Below are 21,531 nucleotides of genomic sequence, written 5' to 3'. Positions count from 1 at the left end.
ACTTGCATGGCACAGTCAGCTGAACATCTGACTCGGGTTTCAGCTCAGGTCAAGATGTCCGGGGTTGTGGGATGGAGCCACATAGAGGACTCTGCGCCAAGCGCAGTTTGCTTCAGTTTCTCTCTCCCTCGGCCCCTCCCAGCAGTACAAATGTGCTTTCTCTCTTTCTCTCTCTCAAATAAATAAGTCTTTAAAAAATGAAATAAAGGGACGCCTGGGTGGCTCAGTTGGTTGGATGACTGCCTTCGGCTCAGGGCGTGATCCTGGAGTCCCGGGATCGAGTCCCACATCAGGCTCCCAGCTCCACGGGGAGCCTGCTTCTCTCTCTGACCTACTCCTCGTTCATGCTCTCTCTCACTGTCTCTCTCTCTCAAATAAATAAATAAAATCTTTAAAAAAAAATGAAATATAATGATTTTATAGTATGTGAATTCTATCTCAAATTTATAAAAAGTCAAAGAGAAGAGGCCAACTGATGGAGAGAGATTAAATTAGGAGAAGGAAAATTAGGACTAAGGTTCCTGAGATGAGGGGAGAGTTATGGGTTCCACATGACAGATCTGATTAGAATATAGTAATAGTGAGAATTATGAATAGCAATTTGTTGAACAAAACCAAAAGCAGACCCATGGTCTTTTGTTGTGTTTTCCACCAACTCATACTTATCCATGACTGATTTTTCTTTTGGTGGGGGGAGGGATGAAGAAAAGAAGAGAAAAGTGGGAAGAGAAAGAGAATCTTAAGCAAACGGACCCCAACATGGGGCTCAATCTCACAACCTGAGCCAAAATCAAGAGCTGGATACTTAACCAACTGAGCTACCAAGGTAGCTCCCTAAGGATTTTTTTTAACTTTTACATCCCATGGGTCAAATAAGCAATGAGAGTAATATCATGCAAAAAAAAAAAAAAAAAATTCTGGAACAGTGCAAGTGACTATTAACAATCTTAGACTAAACAACCCAAAATCTTACTTGCCAAATGACAAGAAACTGTGATCAAACTAATCTCATAAATGCAGATCCCTGTGCTAGCTAAAAAGCAGGTTAACAGAATAAAATCTAGCCATCCAAACACCTCTTTGGCCTTCCACGTACAGGTAAGAGTACTACAACTTTTGGCCTTCCATGTATAGGTAAGAGTACTGCAACTTTTCTAGCAAAGCCCAGCAACTTACCCTAAATGCACTTAAGAAAAAAAAACAGTAACAAAACACTTAAAAAAAAAAACCTACACACACACTTCTGGGGTGACTATGTGGAAAAAAACACACTTTTGGGGCACCTATGGAGCTTAGTCAGTTAAGCTGCTGACTCTAGATTTTGGCTCAGGTCAAGATCTCAGAGTCTGGTATCAAACCCCACAGAGGCCCCAACTGGCTCCACACTCAGAGGGGAGTATGCTCCCTCTCCTTCTGCCCACCCCCACCTTGCTCTCTCTCAAATAAATAATCTTTATTTTTATTTTTTTTTTTAAAGATTTTATTTATTTATTTGACAGACAGAGATCACAAGTAGGCAGAGAGACAGGCAGAGAGAGAGGAGGAAGCAGGCTCCCCGCTGAGCAGAGAGCCCGATGCGGGGCTCGATCCCAGGACCCCGAGATCATGACCTGAGCCGAAGGCAGCGGCTTAACCCACTGAGCCACCCAGGTGCCCCTCAAATAAATAATCTTTAAAAAAAAATATGGGGGACATCTGGCTGGCTCAATCAGTTAAGCATCCGCCTTTGGTTTAAGTCATAACCTGGGCTCGAGCACCAAATCAGGCTATCTACTCAGTGGGGAGCCCATTTCTCAATCGCCCTCTGCCTGCCGCTCCCCTTGTTTGTACTCTTTCCTTCTCTTTCTCTAATAAATAAAATCCTAAAAAAAAAAAAACACCTTTTAAAAAGTTCAGTAGTAAAACAATCTTTTTTTTAAACATATTTTATTTATTTATTTGACAGAGAGAGAGATCACAAGTAGGCAGAGAGGCAGGCAGAGAGAGAGAGAGAGAGAGAGAGAGAGAGAGGAGGGGAAGCAGGCTCCCTGCTGAGCAGAGTCCCAGGACCCTGGGATCATGACCTGAGCCAAGGGCAGAGGCTTAACCCACTGAGCCACCCAGGCGACCCAGTAGTAAAAGAATCTTAAAAAATTTTAAGTTTCAGGGGCGCCTGGGTGGCTCAGTGGGTTAAAGCCTCTGCCTTCAGCTCAGGTCATGATCTCAGGGTCCTGGGATTGAGCCCGGCAACGGGCTCTGTGCTCAGTGGTAGCCTGCTTCCCTCTCTCTCTCTGCCTGCCTCTCTGACTTCTTGTAAACTCTTTCCCTCTGTCAAATAAATAAATAAAATCTTTAAAAAAAAAAATTAAGTTTCATAATCAGAAATTTTAGAAATAATCTAACAGTAATCAATAAGGAGATTAGTCTGCAGTCATTTAAAGGACTAAGACTGAGGAGTTGCCTGGGTGGCTCAGTTGGTTAAGCATCTGCCTCTGGCTCCCGATGCGACTGCAGGGTCCTGGGATTGAGCCCCATGTCAGACTCCCTCTCCCAATCCCCCTCCTTGACCCCTGCTTGTGTGTGTGCACTATTCTCTCTCTCAAATAAATAAATAGGAGTAAGACTGGGCTGGTCCACATACTATTACATGAAGAATATTTCTTGATATATATATACATATCACCTTTGAATAAAAGCATATATATATAGGGACACCTGGGTGGCTCAGTCGGTTAAACCACTGCCTTCGGCTCAGGTCATGATCCCAGAGCCCTGGGATCGTGTCCCACATGAGGCTCCTTGCTCAGCGGGGAGCCTGTTTCTTTCTCTCTCTCTCTCTCTCAGCCGCCACTCTGCCTGCTTGTGCTCTGTCTCTCTGACAAATAAATAAAACCTTAAAAAAAAGAAAGCATATATATATATACATTGTGATCACATTGTTATACAAAAAAGAAACCCCAAAACCAAACAAAAATGATCCCATGTGTATATGGTAAAAAAAGAGTCTGGAAGGGTTAAGGGCCACTTCTGGATATGCAAATAGATGGGTGGGTGAGTGGGGCAGACACTTCCATTCCCTCTACCATTCCCTCCTATTTTTGTTTTACCTGAATATATTTTACATAGTTATCACCTTCATAACTTTTTTTTTTTAAGATTTTATTTATTTATTTGACAGACAGAGATTACAAGTAAGCAAGAGAGGCAGGCAGGGAGAGAGAGGAGGAAGCAGGCTCTCTGCAGAGCCGAGAGCCCGATGTGGGGCTCGATCCCAGGACCCTGGGATCATGACCTGAGCCGAAGGCAGAGGCTTTAACCCACTGAGCCACCCAGGCGCCCCCCTTCATAACTGTTTTATAACATATGGAAAATGTTTATAATGCCAACTGGGGGGAGGGGTAAAAAAAAGTCCTATTATTATATCTGTATCAAAATTACAATCACAAAAAATACTATATATGTGTAAGGACAAAGACTTAGAAAGGAACACAAAACAATCTGATCTTCTGGGGATGGAAGAATGGTGACATTTTTCTTTTATGTATGCAACATTACCATTATAAATGTAGTTATTAGGAAGGATATATTTCTTTTTTTAAAAATATTTTATTTATTTATTTATCAGAGAGAGTGAGCACAGGCAGACAGAGAGGCAGGCAGAGGCAGAGGGAGAAGCAGGCTCCCTGCTGAGCAAGGAGCCCAACATGGGACTTGATCCAGGACACTGGGATCATGACCTGAGCCGAAGGCAGCCGCTTAACCAAATGAGCCACCCAGGCGTCCCAGGAAGGATATATTACTATAATTTTCCCATTAAGTGTTCTATAATATCTGTATGATAACAAAAATCCCCTTTCCAAAATAGGAAAACAGGCCCATGGTTCCAGGATACTTCTCCATGAAAGAGGGACATTTCTGTTGGAAACCAAACCGGGATATTTCCCATGTGACAACAATCACCAAAGAGAGTATTGCAGCTTAAGCATTAATTACACAGCCTCGTGAAACATTTGGAGCAAGAGAAACAATATAATAATTAATGTTTTCTTAGTGGCTTGAAAGTTATTGTTTATATAAATAATTCTTGTTATTTAAAAACATATATATGTTCACCTTGATGGACTATAGCATACAATTTATTAATAAGGAACTACATCTTTTTTTTTTTCCTTAGTAGGCTCCATGCCCAGTATGGAGCCCAATATGGGGCTTGAACTCACAACCCTGAGATCATGACCTGAGCTGAGATCAAGAGTTGGACACTTGGTGTCCCAACAGGAACATCCTATTACCAAAACATACAAGACATTAAACAGAGGCTATTCAAATTAAACTGAAAAATATCTATGAAGAGCTGATTCTTAGACTTTGTTAGCAAGGCAAGCATTCATTTTCTTACTTCTAAGAAAACACAGACACTAATTTAAGGGTTGGAAATCCTTTTGTAGGACAAAGTCTAGTCATCTGGCTTTACTAGTTAAATATCTAGGTCACTGTAGCACCCTGGGATATTAAAAAATCCTGAATACAGGCAAGATCTTTTCTCATTCCATTTCTGAGATCACCGAACTAAAATTAGCTCTCATGTGGAAATTAGCAATTTATTCCATCAAGTCTTTATTGTTTAACACATCCAATTTCACAAAATAGCCTATTGTCAACAGGCTCATGTCTGATTTCCCCAGAATGACTCCTGCTCTGCTACTGGTGAATATAGTATTACCATTATAGAGTTTGGAAGGATACATTCTGTGATCCATGGTAAAAATAACAATCACTCTAACACCACAGAGACCACCGAACCTCATGTAATAACAATAAGGGGTAAATCCTCCCAACCAATTTTCCAATACTGGTTTCTATTAGATATTCACCGAGAGGTTAAAAACGTACAGGCATAACATATGAAAAAACCCTTCAAGAGCTGGGTCTTTGGTTTAAAAACAAATCAGGTGGGATGCCTGGGTGGCTCAGTGAGTTACGCCTCTGCCTTCAGCTCAGGTCATGATCTCAGGGTCCTGGGATCAAGCCCTGCATCAGGCTCTCTGTTCAGCGGGGAGCCTGCTCCCCTGTCTCTCTGCCTGCTGCTCTGCCTACTTGTGATCTCTCTGTCAAATAAATAAATAAAATCTTTCAAAAAAATAAAAATAAACATAAAAACAAATCAGTTAAGTGTCACACTTCATCCAAACTCAACTGGTAGGGCTCAAACTGCAGGATATTTCCATGGGGCTGGTTACTGTGAAAAATGTATGAACTAAAATCTAGTTACAATGGCCAGATATGATTACATCAAAGCAGTAATGGATGCAGGAAAGAAAAACAGAGAGCGACATCACACTAGCAATCCCAGTCACCTTATCGATTACACCAGGCATAACAACCTATCATTTTCAAAGTGTCTATAATGCCATCACCTTACATGCATTATCACTAACCTTTATGACAAAAATCCAAAGCATGTCCTTTTATCCCTCTTCTTTAGATGATGAAGTTCAATATCAGTAAAGTTAGAAAAATTATCTAAAGGGGTGACTAGGTAGCTCAGTGGGTTAAGTGTCTGCCTTTGGCTGGGGTCATGATCCTCGGGTCCTGGGATCAAGGTCACTGGGCTCCCTGCTCAGTGGGAAGTCTGCTTCTCCCTCTCCCTTTGCCTGCCACTCCCCCTGCTCATGGTTTCTATCAAAACCTCTAGAACTGCTATGCGGCACCCTTAAGACTGGTCCTTAGAATGACTGACTGAGAAATGAATCCCCTCTCTTCATACAACACTCTGCTTAAGAGTTGAGCAAATAAATGACACTTTGATCAAGTCTTCACTTTTGTCTGAAACTCCTTTTTCTTAATTAACTGGGTTTATATTTTGACATTCTTTCTCATACATCACATGGAAATAAATAAAAAGCCATGCTAAAAATAAATAAAATAAAAATATCAATGTAGACAATCATTAAGAACTCTTAACTAGGGGCGCCTGGGTGGCTCAGTGGGTCAGGCCTCTGCCTTCAGCTCAGGTCATGATCCCAGGGTCCCGGGATAAAGCCCCACATCAGGCTCTCTGCTCAGCAGGGAGCCTGCTTCCCCCTCTCTCTCTGTGCCTGCCTCTCTGCCTACTTGTGATCTCTGTCTGTCAAATAAATAAAAATCTTTAAACAAACAAACAAACAAACAAAAACAACTCTTAACTAAGTAAGCAAGAAGGGGGAGTCCTTCTAAATATGCTACCTTGCCACCTATTAATAAGCTCATATTGCTTCCATCTTTAAAGAACAGAAGCCCCTCAGTGGGGAGCCTCCTTGTCCACCTCCCTCTTCCCCTCCCCAACTTACAATCGCTCTCTTGCTCACTCACTCTCAAATAAAATCTTGAAAAAACTATTTTTTTTTAAAGATTTTATTTATTTATTTGACAGAGAGAGATCACAAGTAGGCAGAGAGGCAGGCAGAGAGAGAGGAGGAAGCAGGCTCCCTGCTGAGCAGAGAGCCTGATGCGGGACTCGATCCCAGGACCCTGAGATCATGACCTGAGCCGAAGGCAGCGGCTTAACCCACTGAGCCACCCAGGCGCCCGAAAAAACTATTTTAAAAAAGAGAAACAAATGAGGCTCTCCTCAAGCTTGCCTCATCCTCTTCCTATTCTTTCAGACTAGCCTGCTGTTGTTTTTTTTTAAGATTTTATTTATTTATTTGACAGACAGATCACAAGTAGGCAGAGAGAGAGATGGAGAAGCAGATTCCCCGCTGAGCAGAGCCTGATACGGGACTCGATCCCAGGACCCTGGGATCACGAACCGAGCCGAAGGCAGAGGCCTTAACCCACTGAGCCACCCAGGCACCCTAGATTAGCCTGTTTTATCCTGCAAAAATTTAAAGATTTTATTTATTTGTCAGAGAGGGAGAGTGTGGGCGCACGCACACACACACACACAATCAGGGAGAGCAGGAGGCAGAGGGAGAAGCACGCTCCCCACTGTGCAAGGAGCCTGATGTAGGACTCATCCCAGGACCCTGGTATCATGACCTGAGCTGAAGATAGACAGGTAACCAACTGAGTCACCCAGGCATCCCTAGCCTGCAAAAAACTTAAAAATTGCTTTTGCCTAGGGGTGTCTGGGTGGCTCAGTTGGTTGAGCGACTGACTTCAGCTTGGGTCATGATCTTGGGGTCCTGGGATGAGTCCAACATCAGGCTCTCCACTCAGCAAGGAGTCTGTTTCTCCCTCTATCCCTCCCCCTACTTGTATACTCTTTCTCTCTCTCAAATAAAGAAATAAAATCTTTAAAAAAAAAAAAATAACTTTTGCCTATTCCAAAAAGAACATCAATGTGTTTGATTACAACCCATAACTTTTTAGTCCCTTTCTATGGTTTTAGCCTGAAACAAAATTATCACATTTGATCACCTGCAACATCCATTCTACAAGCTCCACGATATTCCATGGAACCGCACTGTTAAGAATCTACGTACTAGATACTTACATTACTTCCAATTTTTCTTGTTATAAACAGCTTGAGGATAGACATCCTTAAACAAACATTATCTTCAAAGTTGCAATTTTACCCAGCATTTTTTCTGTACCATTTGACTACATTTTTTTTTTAAAAGATTTTATTTATTTGACAGACAGAAATCACAAGCAGGCACAGAGGCAGGCAGAGAGAAGGGGAAGCAAGCTCCCTGCTAGGCAGAGAGCCCAACACGGGGGGCTCGATCCCAAGACCCTGGCATCATGACCTGAGCTGAAGGCAGAGCCATTAACCCACTGAGCCACCCAGGAGGCCCCATTTGACATTTTTGCCATTAATGGATATTTTCTTCCTTTTATAAATGTTTTATTTATTCATTTATTTGAGGCAGAGTCAGTGAGTGAGCAGGGGGAGGAACAGAGAGAGAGGGACAAGCAGACTCCACACTAAGCATGATGCCCAACATATGGCTGAATCCCATGACCCCGAGATCAGGACCTGAGCCGAAATCAAGAGTCAGATGCTCAACCCACTGAGACACCCAAGTGTCCCGATGGATATTTTAATGCTTTACCTTTGCTAATAAGGTCTACTGTCTTTCCTCTTGTGAACTACTCATTTTTTAGTATAGGTGCTGCCGAAGCGAGCACATGAACTACCCATTTTTAACCTTTACCTTTGTCTATAAAAGTTTCTTACTTTTTCTTATTGTCTTGTAAGAATTTTTTTTAAAGATTTTATTTATTTATTTAACAGACAGATATCACAAGTAGGCAGAGAGACAGGCAGAAGGGAGGGGGAAGCAGGCTCCCTGCTGAGCAGAGAACCCAATGCAGGGTTCGATCGCAGGACCCTGAGATCATGACCTGAGCCGAAGGCAGACGCTTTAACCCGCTGAGCCACCCAGGCGCACCTGTAAGAATTCTTTATATTGAGAAGGCTAATTCTCTGCCATAGGCTGTAAATATTTGTAGTGTTCTGTCATCTTTTACTTTTAGTATTCCCTGACATGTAAAACTGTTTATATCTCATGTAGTTGAATCCAGCCATCTTTTCTTTTATGAATTCTACCTTTGGAGTATGTTTAGAAAACCCATTTCTATAACCAAAGTTAAGATATATACCTATATTTTTTTCTAGTACTTAAAAAATATATTGAAATCATTCAGTTATCAGGAATATATTTTGCATAACATATAGGAAAGGAAATCTAAATGCACCCTCCCCATAGTTGTCCCAACTGCATCTATTAAAAATCCATTACTGGGGCGCCTTCGTGGCTTAGTGGGTTAAAGCCTCTGCCTTCAGCTCAGGTCATGATCCCAGGGTCCTAGGATCGAGCCCCACATCGGGCTCTCTGCTCAGCAGGGAGCCTGCTTCTTCCCCTCTCTCTGCCTACTTGTGATCTCTGTCTGTGAAACAAATAAAATATTTTTAAAAAATCCATTACTGGGGGCACCTAGATTGGTGTCAGCTGAGCGTCCAACTCTTGGCTTGGGCTCAAGTTATGATCTTCAGGTCCTGGAAAAAAGCCCCATTTGGGCTCTGCACTGAGCATGGAACCTGCCTGGGATTCATTCTCTCTCTCTCTTTCTCTCTCTCCCCCTCTTTGCCCCTTCACCCACTAATACAGGCTCAGCGCTCTGGCTCAAGGAAAAAAAAAAAAAAAACCATTACTAAAAAAATTCATTACTATCTGCCTCACCCCATACGAACTAAAATGCTACCCTATTCTACACAACAGACTTACTTGACAGGTTCTAAAGTAAGCACATAAAGTAAAAATCCAGTATGGTCAAAAATTTTAGATTGGAAAAATCTCCTTAACCATTTATAGCACGATATGATATTCACATGGTGAGAAATACACAGGAGTCAAGACTGATTAAGAAAGAAGATTTGGGGCACCTGGGTGGCTCAGTGGGTTAAAGCCTCTGCCTTTAGCTTGGGTCATGATCTCAGGGTCCTGGGACTGAGCCCCGCATCAGGCTCTCTGCTCAGCGGGGATCCTGCTTCCTCCTCTCTCTCTGCCTGCCTCTCTGACTACTTGTGATCTCTCTCTGTCAAATAAATAAATAAAATCTTTAAAAATAAAAGAAGATTCACCCTGTTCACTTTGCATTCCCTCTGGGAGGTACGCTATTGAGTCAAATGGTAGGAATCATCCCACAACTTAACATGCATATGCAGTTGTTCTGCTATTTAGACTTAGGTGTGTTCTGGAATGCCACACTGTTGTTTCAGAATGCCCATTCTTGATCCAATACTGTACTAATATTTTAATTGCTATAACCTAAAGATCTAGATGTTAAATATCTTAAATACCCAGACAGATATTAAAATATATTGTGAAGTTAAAGTTCACACACACCTTGTTACCACCCATTACTCGTTTATTGCTTTGAGCATCTTTTCTTTGAATTTTGGACACATACCAATCTTTCTCCCCAAAAGAGGGATTTTGATGGGGGGGAACAGCAACATTTTAACTATATACATATGTAGTTATATATAACTATATATGTATGTATACATGTACATGTACATATATGTACATACACATATACATGTACATGCATATACATATATGTGTGTATACACACACAAATTTTTTAAGAGTTTATTTATTTATTTATTGGAGAGAGAGAGCACACAAGCAGGGACAGGGGCAGCAGGCAGAGGGAGAAGCAGACTCTCCTGCTGAGCAGGAACCCAACTCAGGAGTTGATCCCAGGACTATGGGATCATGACCTGAGCCAAAGCCAGACACTTAACCAACTGAGCTACCCAGGCACCCCCAGCTCAGTCATTTCTTACTGTTATAAACCTGGGCAAATGATTTTAAAAGAATGTGCATTCATGGGGTGCCAGGCTGGCTCAGTCGGTAGAGCATGCAACTCTTCATCTTGGGGTCATGAATTTGAGCCCCACATGGGGCAATTACTTAAATAAATCAAACGTTCTTAAAAAGTGGGGCACCTGGGTAGCTCAGTCAGTTAAGTGTTGAACTCCTGATTTCAGTCGAGGTCATGATCTCAGGATCCTGAGATCAAGCCCCACACCCGACTGCACACTTAGAAGGGAGTCTGCTTGAGATTCTGTACTTTACCCTCTTCCTCTCCCCCTGTTCTCGAGCTGTCTTTAAAATTAATAAATCTTAGGGGCGCCTGGATGGCTCAGTGGGTTAAGCCTCTGCCTTCGGCTCAGGTCATGATCTCAGGGTCCTGGGATCGAGTCCCGCAATGGGCTCTCTGCTTGGCAGGGAGCCTGCTTCCTCCTCTCTCTCTCTCTGCCTGCCTCTCTACCTGCTTGGTCTCTCTCGGTCAAATAAATGAATAAAATCTTTAAAAAATAGTAATAATAATAATAATAAAATTAATAAATCTTTAAAAAATAGAGGAAAAAAAGAGAATGTGCATTCATGTTTATAAGTTAAATGTTCAAAACATATCATTGAATCAAATTTATTGATTATATTATTTAGAACCCTATCAGCAGTACTTAATGTTTTTTGGGTCAATGACCCTTTTGAAAAGTGAAGTTCTAAATTATAGGTTAGAGCTCTGAACACTATCTCCTCAAGAAAAAAACATACACAAAATTTTTTTGTAGGTAAGCTCTACACTCAACATGGGGCATCATCTCATGACCCTGAGATCAAGAGTCTAGAACTGAGCCAGTCAGACATGGCCCCAACACAAGTATCTTTATCTAATTGTTTTTAAGCATTCCTGAATCCTTTCAAAGTCCCTAAGGCCATTGCTCTATTTACGTCTACTTGGTTAGAAATAAAAGGAAAAACGTCTCCAAGTTATATTAAACACTTACTAAAAAATATTTGTTATATTTTCTAAAATTCTAAAATCACTTTTTTTAACTTTCAATGAAAATTGTTTTAAGGGCGCCTGGGTGGCTCAGTAGTTTAAGCCTCTGCCTTCGGGTCAGGTCATGATCTCAGGGTCCTGGGATCGAGTCCGGCATCGGGCTCTCTGCTCAGCAGGGAGCCTGCTTCCTCCTCTCTCTCTCTGCCTGCCTCTCTGCCTACTTGTGATCTCTCTCTGTCAAATAAATAAAACTTAAAAAAAAAAAAGAAAAAAGAAAATTGTTTTAAAAAGACTTTATTTATTTATTTGACAGAGAGAGCACAAACAGGTGGAGTGGCAGGCAGAGAGAAGCAGGCTCCCCACTTAGCGGGAGCCCCATGCAAGGCTCAATCCCAGGACCCCATGGTCATGATCTGAGCCGAAGGCAGCTGCTTAACCCACTGAGCCACCCAGGTACCCTAAAATTATTGCTTTTATTAATGTAAACTAGTCCTCTTTTTCTAATTTGATGATTTTTTTGCCTTCTATTTTACTTTTTCTAATTTGGGGGAACACTCATTTGCCCAGTATATTTTTGCCCATCCCTTTATTTTTCATTTATCTGTAATTAAGTAAACCATTTATGAGGTGGGTGGGATGGGGGTGGATTAAACAAGTGATAGGCACTTGTGATAAGCAGCAGGCATCTGTAAGTGATGAATCACTAAATTCTACACTAATACTGTATGTTAATTAGACATAATTTAAATAAAAACTTGGAGAGGGGCGCCTGGGTGGCTCAGTGGGTTAAGCTGCTGCCTTCGGCTCAGGTCATGATCTCGGGGTCCTGGGATCGAGTCCCGCATCGGGCTCTCTGCTCAGCAGGGAGCCTGCTTCCTCCTCTCTCTCTCTGTCTGCCTCTCTGCCTACTTGTGATCTCTGTCTGTCAAATAAATAAATAAAAATCCTTAAAAAAATAAAAAATAAAAATAAAAACTTGGAGAAAAAAATAAGTATGCCACTGGTAAATGGCACAGAAGTTAGATTCTACAGAATTTTTTTTTTAGGGTAAATGTCCCAGATTATAATTGCTGGGTCATGTGGTAGACGCAGGGCTGTTTATTTGTTTTTGTTTTTTTTAGATTTTATTTATTTATTTGCCAGAGAGAGAGACTGCGCACAAGCTGAGGGAGCGACAGGCTCCCTGCTGAGCAAGGAGTCAGATGCAAAACTCAATCCCAGGACCCTGAGATCATCACCAGAACCCAAGGCAGACACGCAACCAACTGAGCCACCCGGGCATCCCTATTCTCGAGAGTTTAACAAATTTACTGAATGTCTATTACTTGCCAGATACCTTTAATCCATTCGGATACACTATAATAACAGATCTCTTTGGTTTTCTCTGAGCCATATTTTAAAAAATGTTAATCTTAAACCATCTTAAAAACCCTGTGATTCCTCCAGTGTCTGAGCAATCAAGTGAACTTGCATGCTATGAGAGGCTCTTTGTGACCTGTTCTTTTCCCTTCAGTCTCATCTTGTTATTTTGAGCCCACTATCCTATATTCAGTTCAGCCCCATCTAGACACAACTCTCCAAACTTAAACAAACCTTACACAAAAATCTGTTCTCTATACCTGAATTCTTTCCCCCTTCTATTCATTCTTCAGGATTCAGCTCAAAGACCCATGACCTTCACTAACACCACCTCCACATCACTGCTTTATCCCGCTCTCCCAAACTTCATTTTTGATTGCCAACAAAATAACCCTACTTGAATATCCCACAGCCTTCTCAGGTACTATATGCCCCAAACTTAAAATCTCATCTCCCCACAAATGAGCTCATTCTTCCTTATTCCCTAACTCAATAAACTAGGCATTACCACCCATCCTCTCGCTAAATTAAAATCACAAGCACCATATCTGGCTCAGATTCCTTAATTTCCACTATGTCCTGCTAATTCTATTCATGAATTTCACTCAAATTCATCAGTGATTTCTTATCCCTCCTGCGTCTATCTAGTTAGGCCACCAGTGTTTAATCTGGATCACTGAAACCATTTCCTACTCACTTCCCTATACCTCCAATCTTAATTTCCCCTGCAGCCCATCTTCGTCCACGCTCCAAAAGTATTTCTCTTTAAAACACAACTCTGGGGAACCTGGGTGGCTCAGTGGGTTAAGCCGCTGCCTTCGGCTCAGGTCATGATCTCAGGGTCCTGGGATCGAGCCCCGCATCGGGCTCTCTGCTCAGCAGGGAGCCTGCTTCCCTCTCTCTCTCTCTCTGCCTGCCTCTCCATCTACTTGTGATCTCTGTCTGTCAAATAAACAAATAAAATCTTTAAAAAAAAAAAAAAAAAACTCTGGGGGCACCTGGGTGGCTCAGTGGGTTAAGTTGCTGCCTTCGGCTCAGGTCATGATCTCAGGGTCCTGGGATCAAGTCCCGCATCGGGCTCTCCGCACGGCGGGGAGCCTGCTTCCCTCCCTCTCTCTCTGCCTGCCTCTCTGCCTACTTGTGACCTTTCTGTGTCAAATAAATAAAATCTTTAAAAAAAAAAATTAAAAAAAAAAAAAAAAGAATTAAAAAAAACCCACAACTCTGAACATGTTATTCCCTGCCTTTAAACTTTAGTGGATTAGGACAGGGATGGGTAACTCTGAAGACACAAGAAGCCTTTATACCATGTCCTTAAAAATAAATTCCAAAGAAAAATTTAAAAATAAATAAATAAATAAATAAATAAATTCCAAACTCCTAGGGCACCTGGGTGGCTCAGTTGGTTAAGCGTCCAACTCTTTCTTGATTTCAGCTCACGTGATGAGATTGAGCTCTGCTCAGTGCTGGGTGTGGAGCCTGCTTAAGTCTCCCTCTTCCTCTGCCCGCTCAGCGGGGAGCCTGCTTCCTCCTCTCTCTCTCTCTCTGCCTACTTGTGATCTCTCTCTGTCAAATAAATAAATAAAAATCTTAAAAAAAAAAAAAAAAAAAAAGAGGGCACCTGGGTGGCTCAATGGGTTAAAGCCTCTGCCTTCGGCTCAGGTCATGACCCCAGGGTCCTGAGATCGAGCCCCGCATCGGGCTCTCTGCTCAGCAGGGAGCCTGCTTCCTCCTCTCTCTCTGCCTGTCTCTCTGCCTATTTGTGATCTCTGTCTGTCAAATAAATAAATAAAATTTAAAAAAAAAAAGAGTATGCAAAGAAAATACTATAACTTATTTAAAGACGTTTAATTTTTAGTTTGAACTATTTTCTAATGTACTTAATATAGGAATATGGTCAGCTGTACAAACATTGATATGGAACTATTCTCAACTTTTAACTGAGTAGACAAAAAACTTTGAAACCATAGTCCTAGGGCATTTGATCTAACCTTTTGTACTAGGGGAAGAAAGGGGCCCAAATCACTTTCAGAATCTGATGAAAACTAAGGATTATCTCCCAGAAATATGAGCATAAATATACATTATTATTTTAAAGATTTTATTTATTTGACAGAGAGAACGCACGTGTGCACAAGCAGAGGGAATAGAAGAGGGAGAAGCAGGCTCCCCACTGAGCAGGGAGCCCAATGCGGGACTTGATCCCAGGACCCCAGGATCATGACCTGAGCAGAAGGCAGACACTTAACCAACTGAGCTATCCAGGTACCCTAAATATACATTTTTAAACTTTTATATTATTTCTAGGCTATCTTGCTCCTCAGGTTAAATCCTGCCCTAGGACCTCCATTTCTAAAATCATACGGAGACTGCTAGTAGTAAGAGGTCATCAAAATGCCTCAAGTCCTGTGATACTATTATTCCGTACCTTCCCTTTTCTCCACAATCCTGTTCCTCCTGCCCCTCATACTTAAATCACAACTTTCCCCAGGAAGGCTTGGAATGTCCAGCCTCTAACTCCCACAGAGTTTAGGAATGCAGTTAAAGATTTCCTTCTCAACAGTATAACACATGTATCAGTTATTCCCACACCATTATCATGTTTGCCATTTCCCACAGCACACAATATTTTCTTAATTTTTAAAAATCAACTTTTTAACTAAATTTAACTTTTTTAAAAAAAGGTTTTACTTAATTATTCATTTGAAAGAGAGAGAGAAAGTGTGTGTGAGCATGGGAGGAGCAGAGGGAAAGAGACAAGCTGACTCCACACTGAGGACAGAGCCTGATGTGGGGCTTGATTTTAAAACACTAAGATCGTAACTTGAGAGAAAATCAAGAGTCGGACACTTAACCAGCTGCCTTCGGCTCAGGTCATGATCCCAGAGTTCTGGGATGGAAGGAACCCACACTGGACTCCTTGCTCAGCGGGGGGAGTTTGCTTTTCCCTCTGCCTCTGCTCCTCCCCACATGCCCCCTCCACTCCCGCTTGTGCTCTCATTCTCTCTCCAATTAAAAAAAAATTTTTTTTTAAATAAATTTATCAACATCGAAGTAATAGTATCCGTGAAATCAGTTTTGATGTCTGGTTATTATTTTCTTACCTACGTTAAAGTAAAAACACACTTAAAATAAGGACTAAATACTTTAAATAAAAAATAAATAAAAATTAAAAATAAGGGGCACTTGGGTGGCTCAGTGGGTTAAAGCCTCTGCCTTCGGATTGGGTCACGATCCCAGGGTCCTGGGATCGAGCCCCACATCGGGCTCGTCTGCATCCCCCCCTCTCTCTGCCTGCCTCTCTGCCTACTTGTGATAGCTGTCTGTCAAATAAATAAATACTCTGCCTGCCTCTCTGCCTACTTGTGATAGCTGTCTGTCAAATAAATAAATAGTCTTTTTAAAAAAATTAAAAATAAAGAATCCTCACTAAAAAATAAGTAAATAAAATAAGAACTCTAGGCCCACATCAGCATCATGGGTTTTTTTGTTTTTTTTTTTAGATTTTTTAAGATTTATTTATTTAACAGAGAGAGAGAGAGAGAACAAGGCAGGGAATACAAGCAGGAGGCATGGGAGAGGGAGAAGCAGGCTTCCTACTGAGCAGGGAGCCCAACATGGGGCTCAATCCCCAGACCCTGGGATCAAAACCTAAGACGAAGGCAGACACTTAACCAACTGAGCCACCCAAGCACCCCAGCACCATGTTTTAGAGCACAGTCCCAAGGTTTCTGCACTTAACTCTGGGATCCCTACTGGGTAAGCAATAATTTGGACATCAAGGTTTCATAAAGTCAGAAAGAAACTGAAAAGTATTTGGTCCAATCTTCTCATTTTATAATTTAAAAAGATGAAACCCAGGAGTGCCTGGGTGGCTCACTCAGTCAATTATCCAACTCTTTAATTTCGGCTCAGGTCACAATCTGAGAGTTGTGAGATCAAGCCCCAAGTAGGGCTCCTGGCAGAGCAATGGAGACTGCTTAAGATTCTTTCTCTCCCTCTCCTTCCCCCTCCTCACACATCCCCCCAAAAACAAACAAAAAGGAAACCCAGACAGGTTAAGTGATTTGTCCAAAATCAGATGAGAAATTTCAAGAAATGTCTACGATTAGCATTCAGGTGTATTATCAGTCCAGTATGCTTTCCACTACCCTGAGTCCATTCAGATTATACTAGAATACAGTATTAAGAATTCTTCATTTTGGGGGTACCTGGGTGGCTCAGTGGGTTAAAGCCTCTGCCTTCAGCTCGGGTCATGATCTCAGGGTCCTGGGATCGAGCCCCGCTCTCTCTCTCTCTCTCTCTCTCTCTCTGCCTGCCTCTCTGCCTACATGTGATCTCTGCCTGTCAAATAAATAAATAAAATCTTTAAAAAAAAAAAAAAAAGAATTCTTCATTTTTCATTTTGGAGTGCCTGGATGGCTTAGTCCAGGTTAAGAGGCTTAGTCCAGGTTAAGCCTCTGCCTTCAGTTCGGGTCACGACCTCAGGGTCCTGGGATCAAGCCTTGCATCAGGCTCCCTGCTGAGCAGACCTGTGATCTCTGTCTGTCAAATAAATAAATACAGTCTTTTTAAAAAAAAAGAATTTTTCATGTTACCTACCTTACTCTTCCGTTCAGATTTATCTGAACATGCTGCTTAAAATCTGGGTATTTGGTTGCCAGATATGCAAAGTCAGGAGGTTTGTCCTTGTATCTATTTCTTGCATGCATTGATTTACTCAGAGCCATCTTTAAAAAGAAAACAAAGGAAAAAAGTCAGCATATTTAGTCAAAAAAATACATTAATGGGGAAGAGTGGTGGTTGCCAAGTCAACAGTTACAGCCAACGTATTTCTGCCAATCAACTGAGAAAATAGAAGTTATATTTTTTAAATGTACGCAACAAATAAGCAAAAGAAAATATGCTTAACATCATCATGAGTCATTAGGGAAATGCAAATCAAAACCACAGTATCACTTCATACCCAGCAGGATGGTTATTATTAAAAGAGAAGAAAAAAGTTAAGAAGTGCTGGTGAGGATGTTAGGAAATCGGAGCATTGCATGTGGGAAAATATACAATGGCTGTGGAAACAGTTCAGCAGTTCTTAAAAAGTTAAACATAGAATTACCATCATATGATCCAGCGATTCTACTCCTAGGTATATGCCCAAGAGAACAGAAAGCAGGGATTCAAACAGATATTTGCACATCAATGTTCACAGCAGGATTATTCACAACAGCCAAAAAGGCAGAAACAACCCCAAGTGTCCATAAATGGATAAAGAAAAAGTGGTACATACACACATACAATCCAATGTCCTTTAGGCATAAAAAGGATTAAAATTCTGATACACCCTACAACATGAATAAATCTTAAAAATACTATGCTTAGAAAGATAAGCTAAGCTTTGCGCAGTGGCAGTATCGTAGCCAATGAGGTTTATCCGAGGCGCGATTATTGCTAATTCAAAGATAAGCTACATTCAAAAGGACAAATGTATTATCGCACTCATGATAAGATACGAAGAATAGGCAAATTCATAGACAGTAGAATAGAGGTTAACAGGGTTTGGGGAAGAGGTAGGAATGTTGAGTTATTATTTAATGGGATTCTGCTTAGGATGATGAAAAACTTCTAGAAATGGAGAGTGGCAATGGTTATATAACCGTGTGAACGTACATAATGCCAGGAAACTACTTAAAAATGCTTAAAATGGGGGCACTTGGGTGGCTCAGTGGGTTAAAGCCTCTGCCTTCGGTTCAGGTCATGATCTCAGGGTCTGGGATAGAGCCCCACACGGGGTTCTCTACTCGGCAGGGAGCTTGCTTCCCCCCCTTCCCTGCCTGCCTCTCTGCCTACTTGTGATCTCTGCCCGTCAAATAAATAAAATCTTAAAAAAAAATTTTTTTTAATGCTTAAAATGGTAAATTTTATGTTCTGTATATTTTATCGCAGTTTCAAAAGTATACACACCATTTTTTTTTAAACCATGGAAAGTGCAAACCTTTCTTTAGAAAGTACCAAAGGGCAGAAGGCAGTATAATTTATAGCCAAGAACTACCAATCAGAGGTTAGTTTTTACAAGGATCTCGTATGGACTGAATATTTGGTAGCACATCATTAAATCACTAATGTTTCAAAATATAACTCCTATTTTAGGGACGCCTGGGTGGCTCAGTTGATTGAGCGACTGCCTTTGGCTCAGGTCATGATCCTGGAGTCCCCGGATCGAGTCCCACATCCAGCTCCCTGCTTGGCAGTGAGTCTGCTCTCCCTCTGAACTCTCCACTCTCACCTTCTGTCTCTCAAATAAATAAATAAACTTTAAAAAATATATACATATATATCTCCTATTTTATAAATTTCAGTCTTTCATTCCAAGGTAGTTAAAACCAAATGAAAACAATTGTCTTCTTCCAGATTAAAAAAGAAAAAAATTAACACATTTATAGCAAGATATGAAACTGAAGAAAAACCATCGATTGTAGTGTTTTAAGATTTATCCATTTGCAACAGAAAGAGCGAGAACTCTTACAGATATGGCAGATTTAATTTATATCTTACATTAATCAACCTTTCTGATAAAGATAAAGAGTCAATAAAGCCACTTTTTTGCTAACCTCCTAATGAAGGCAATGGAACGGTAGCCAAATCTATCCTATTTCTCAAAATTTAATCGAGTGTCAAACTCTTACCTGGCATTAACCCTGTCACTCCCCCTTCTCTCTAGCCTAATCTACTTTTCTCTTCCTGGCTCATTCTTATGTAGCCACATTAGTCTCCTTGGATTTTTGGGTTGGTCTGAATGGACTGCTCTTCCCCCAGAAATACATATATACTAGGTACCCTTGCCTTGTTCAGGCCTTTGATAAAACCTCACCTTCTCACTGTCTTTCCCTTCTCTTTCTTTTTTTTTTTTTAAAGTGGGCTCCACATCTAAGGTGGGGTTTGAACTCTCCACCCCGAGATCAAGAATAGCATGCTGTAAGGACCAAGCCAGTCAGGTGACCCTGATACCCTTTCTTAGTATAAAATGAACACTTAAATGTGCAGTGAGTGAGTGGAACACACTCCTCTCCCCTTAAAACTTTCAGTCTTCAACAGGGAACTTACACATCTGACATTTCACATACAGTATTTACTTATTCTTTAAAATCTGCCCTGCCATAAGCTTCATGAGGGAAAATATTTGTCTGTCTTGTTCACTGCGATATCCCAGTGCCTAAATCAGGGTCTGGGAGAGTAAGCACTCATAAGTTATTTGTTGACTGAAAACATGATGGAACTCTTTTCACTGTCCCAAGCCACTGAAACACAGCACTCTCATTTTTTGTAAACAGTCATCTTGGCACTCAAAAAGGCAGCCCTGGGGCGCCTGGGTGGCTCAGTGGGTTAAGCCGCTGCCTTCGGCTCAGGTCATGATCTCAGGGTCCTGGGACGAGTCCCGCATCGGACTCTCTGCTCAGCGGGGAGCCTGCCTCTCCTTCTACTTGTGATCTCTGTCTGTCAAATAAATAAATAAAATCTTTAAAAAAAAAAAAAAAAAAAAAAGGCAGCCCTACTCAAGGCTGGACTTTTTTTTCTGGGTTACCCGAGTGGATTCGGAAAGCCAAAGCAGTACACCCTTGAAGCTGACGCCTCGGCTTTCTTTGATCTTTGCCATCTCCATGCTACTCTTTCCTTGGTTTCTCCCACTCTTCAACTACCATTTACCTGAACACTCAAAAGAATCTAAATTCCTCTTCGAATTCTAATTTCCGATTCTAACTTCGATTTTCTTCTGTATCGATCTCTCTCAGTTCAACTCCAGTCTCAGTTTTTTCTCGTCGCCTTCCTTCATAAATTCTACTTTTTCCTCTAGTTCAGCCACTGCCATTTCCCCATCTCCTCCACTCATCCCATACGCTCATTTTATCGACTCAGTCTTCCTGCCTCAGTTTCACATCTCTCTAAACCTCCTCAGCCTCTAGGGTCTTTTGTACTTCAATCCTAGTCTCCCTTCTAGGCGCCAACTCCTCCCATCCATCCCACCATTAACCTCCTCCACGTGCGCAATCGCGCACACACACCAACCCATCCCAACTTATTCACTCATTCATGTGGTCTCTCTCCCTAGACCCCAAGTAGGCACCTCACCGGTCCAGAACCCGTGCGCGCAACATGCACGCACATACACAGAAACAAAACCACCCACCCATCAGGTATGTCTCCCTAGGCCCCAAATCAGCCACTCACCAGCCCCGAACCCAAGAATAAGGAACTTGGGCCATATACGTTAAATAACCTCTCAACCCGCCCAAGAGATACTGAATGACTCACATCTGAACTCAAAAGTTTCTTCCAAATGACCGATCTGGAGTAGACCTCTACAACTTCAGAGTCTTAAACCACCCGCAGAGCGAAGCACCTAGAAACGCAGATGTTACGCTCCTAGCGCGCCGCCATGTTGGGCAAGCATGCAGCCTCGTGATTGGACGAACCACTCTCGCGCGACCTGTAGCAGAACCTTAAGAAAGAAAAACCATCGCGAGACCTGGAATTCTCCGCTCCCGACACAAGGAAGGGGCGTGGTAGCAAGTGGAGTCTTTTGCGTGAGGGCTACCTGCATTAGAATCTGTTTGGGAATTTGTTTTGTAATGTAGATTTTTTTAAACGACAATGTAGCTTTCTGGGTCCCACTTTAGACTTACTAAATCACACTGCGGTTAGGCGGGACTATGAGGAGGGCGGAAGGAGGGGGAGGGGAGCTTTAGGATTTGATGGCCGGCGGGCAGTTAGCATTTATTCTGCAACAGGTCTCTTGCTTCATGTATTGTCTCATTTAATCATTACAGATATGAGAAGGAATGATCTCATTTACTGCGCGAAAAACTGGGGATCGGAAATATTAAGTCATTTGTTCAAGATCTTATACCCAGA

General features: G+C 41.7%; 1 protein-coding gene and 1 pseudogene across 1 annotated transcript in view; one reads left to right on the top strand and one right to left on the bottom strand.

Annotated features, from left to right (window-relative positions):
• The window catches only part of METTL16 (methyltransferase 16, N6-methyladenosine), an 80,481-nt gene extending 59,406 nt beyond the window's left edge, over positions 1-21,075 (bottom strand). The window contains exons 1-2 of the mRNA XM_044248145.1: positions 20,932-21,075; positions 17,230-17,357 (exon numbers count right to left, since the gene is read on the bottom strand). Of these exons, the coding sequence (XP_044104080.1) occupies positions 17,230-17,357 (128 nt within the window). The 5' untranslated portion in view covers positions 20,932-21,075. The remainder of the gene's footprint in view (positions 1-17,229; positions 17,358-20,931) is intronic.
• Positions 18,016-18,165, top strand: LOC122907979 (annotated as a pseudogene).
• Positions 21,076-21,531: the final 456 nt, after the last annotated feature.

This window comes from Neovison vison, chromosome 5 (genome assembly GCF_020171115.1).
Source record: "Neovison vison isolate M4711 chromosome 5, ASM_NN_V1, whole genome shotgun sequence".
NCBI classification, from domain to species: domain Eukaryota; kingdom Metazoa; phylum Chordata; class Mammalia; order Carnivora; family Mustelidae; genus Neogale; species Neogale vison.
Note: the sequence above shows the minus strand (reverse complement) of the source record. Positions and strands in the feature narration are given on the sequence as shown.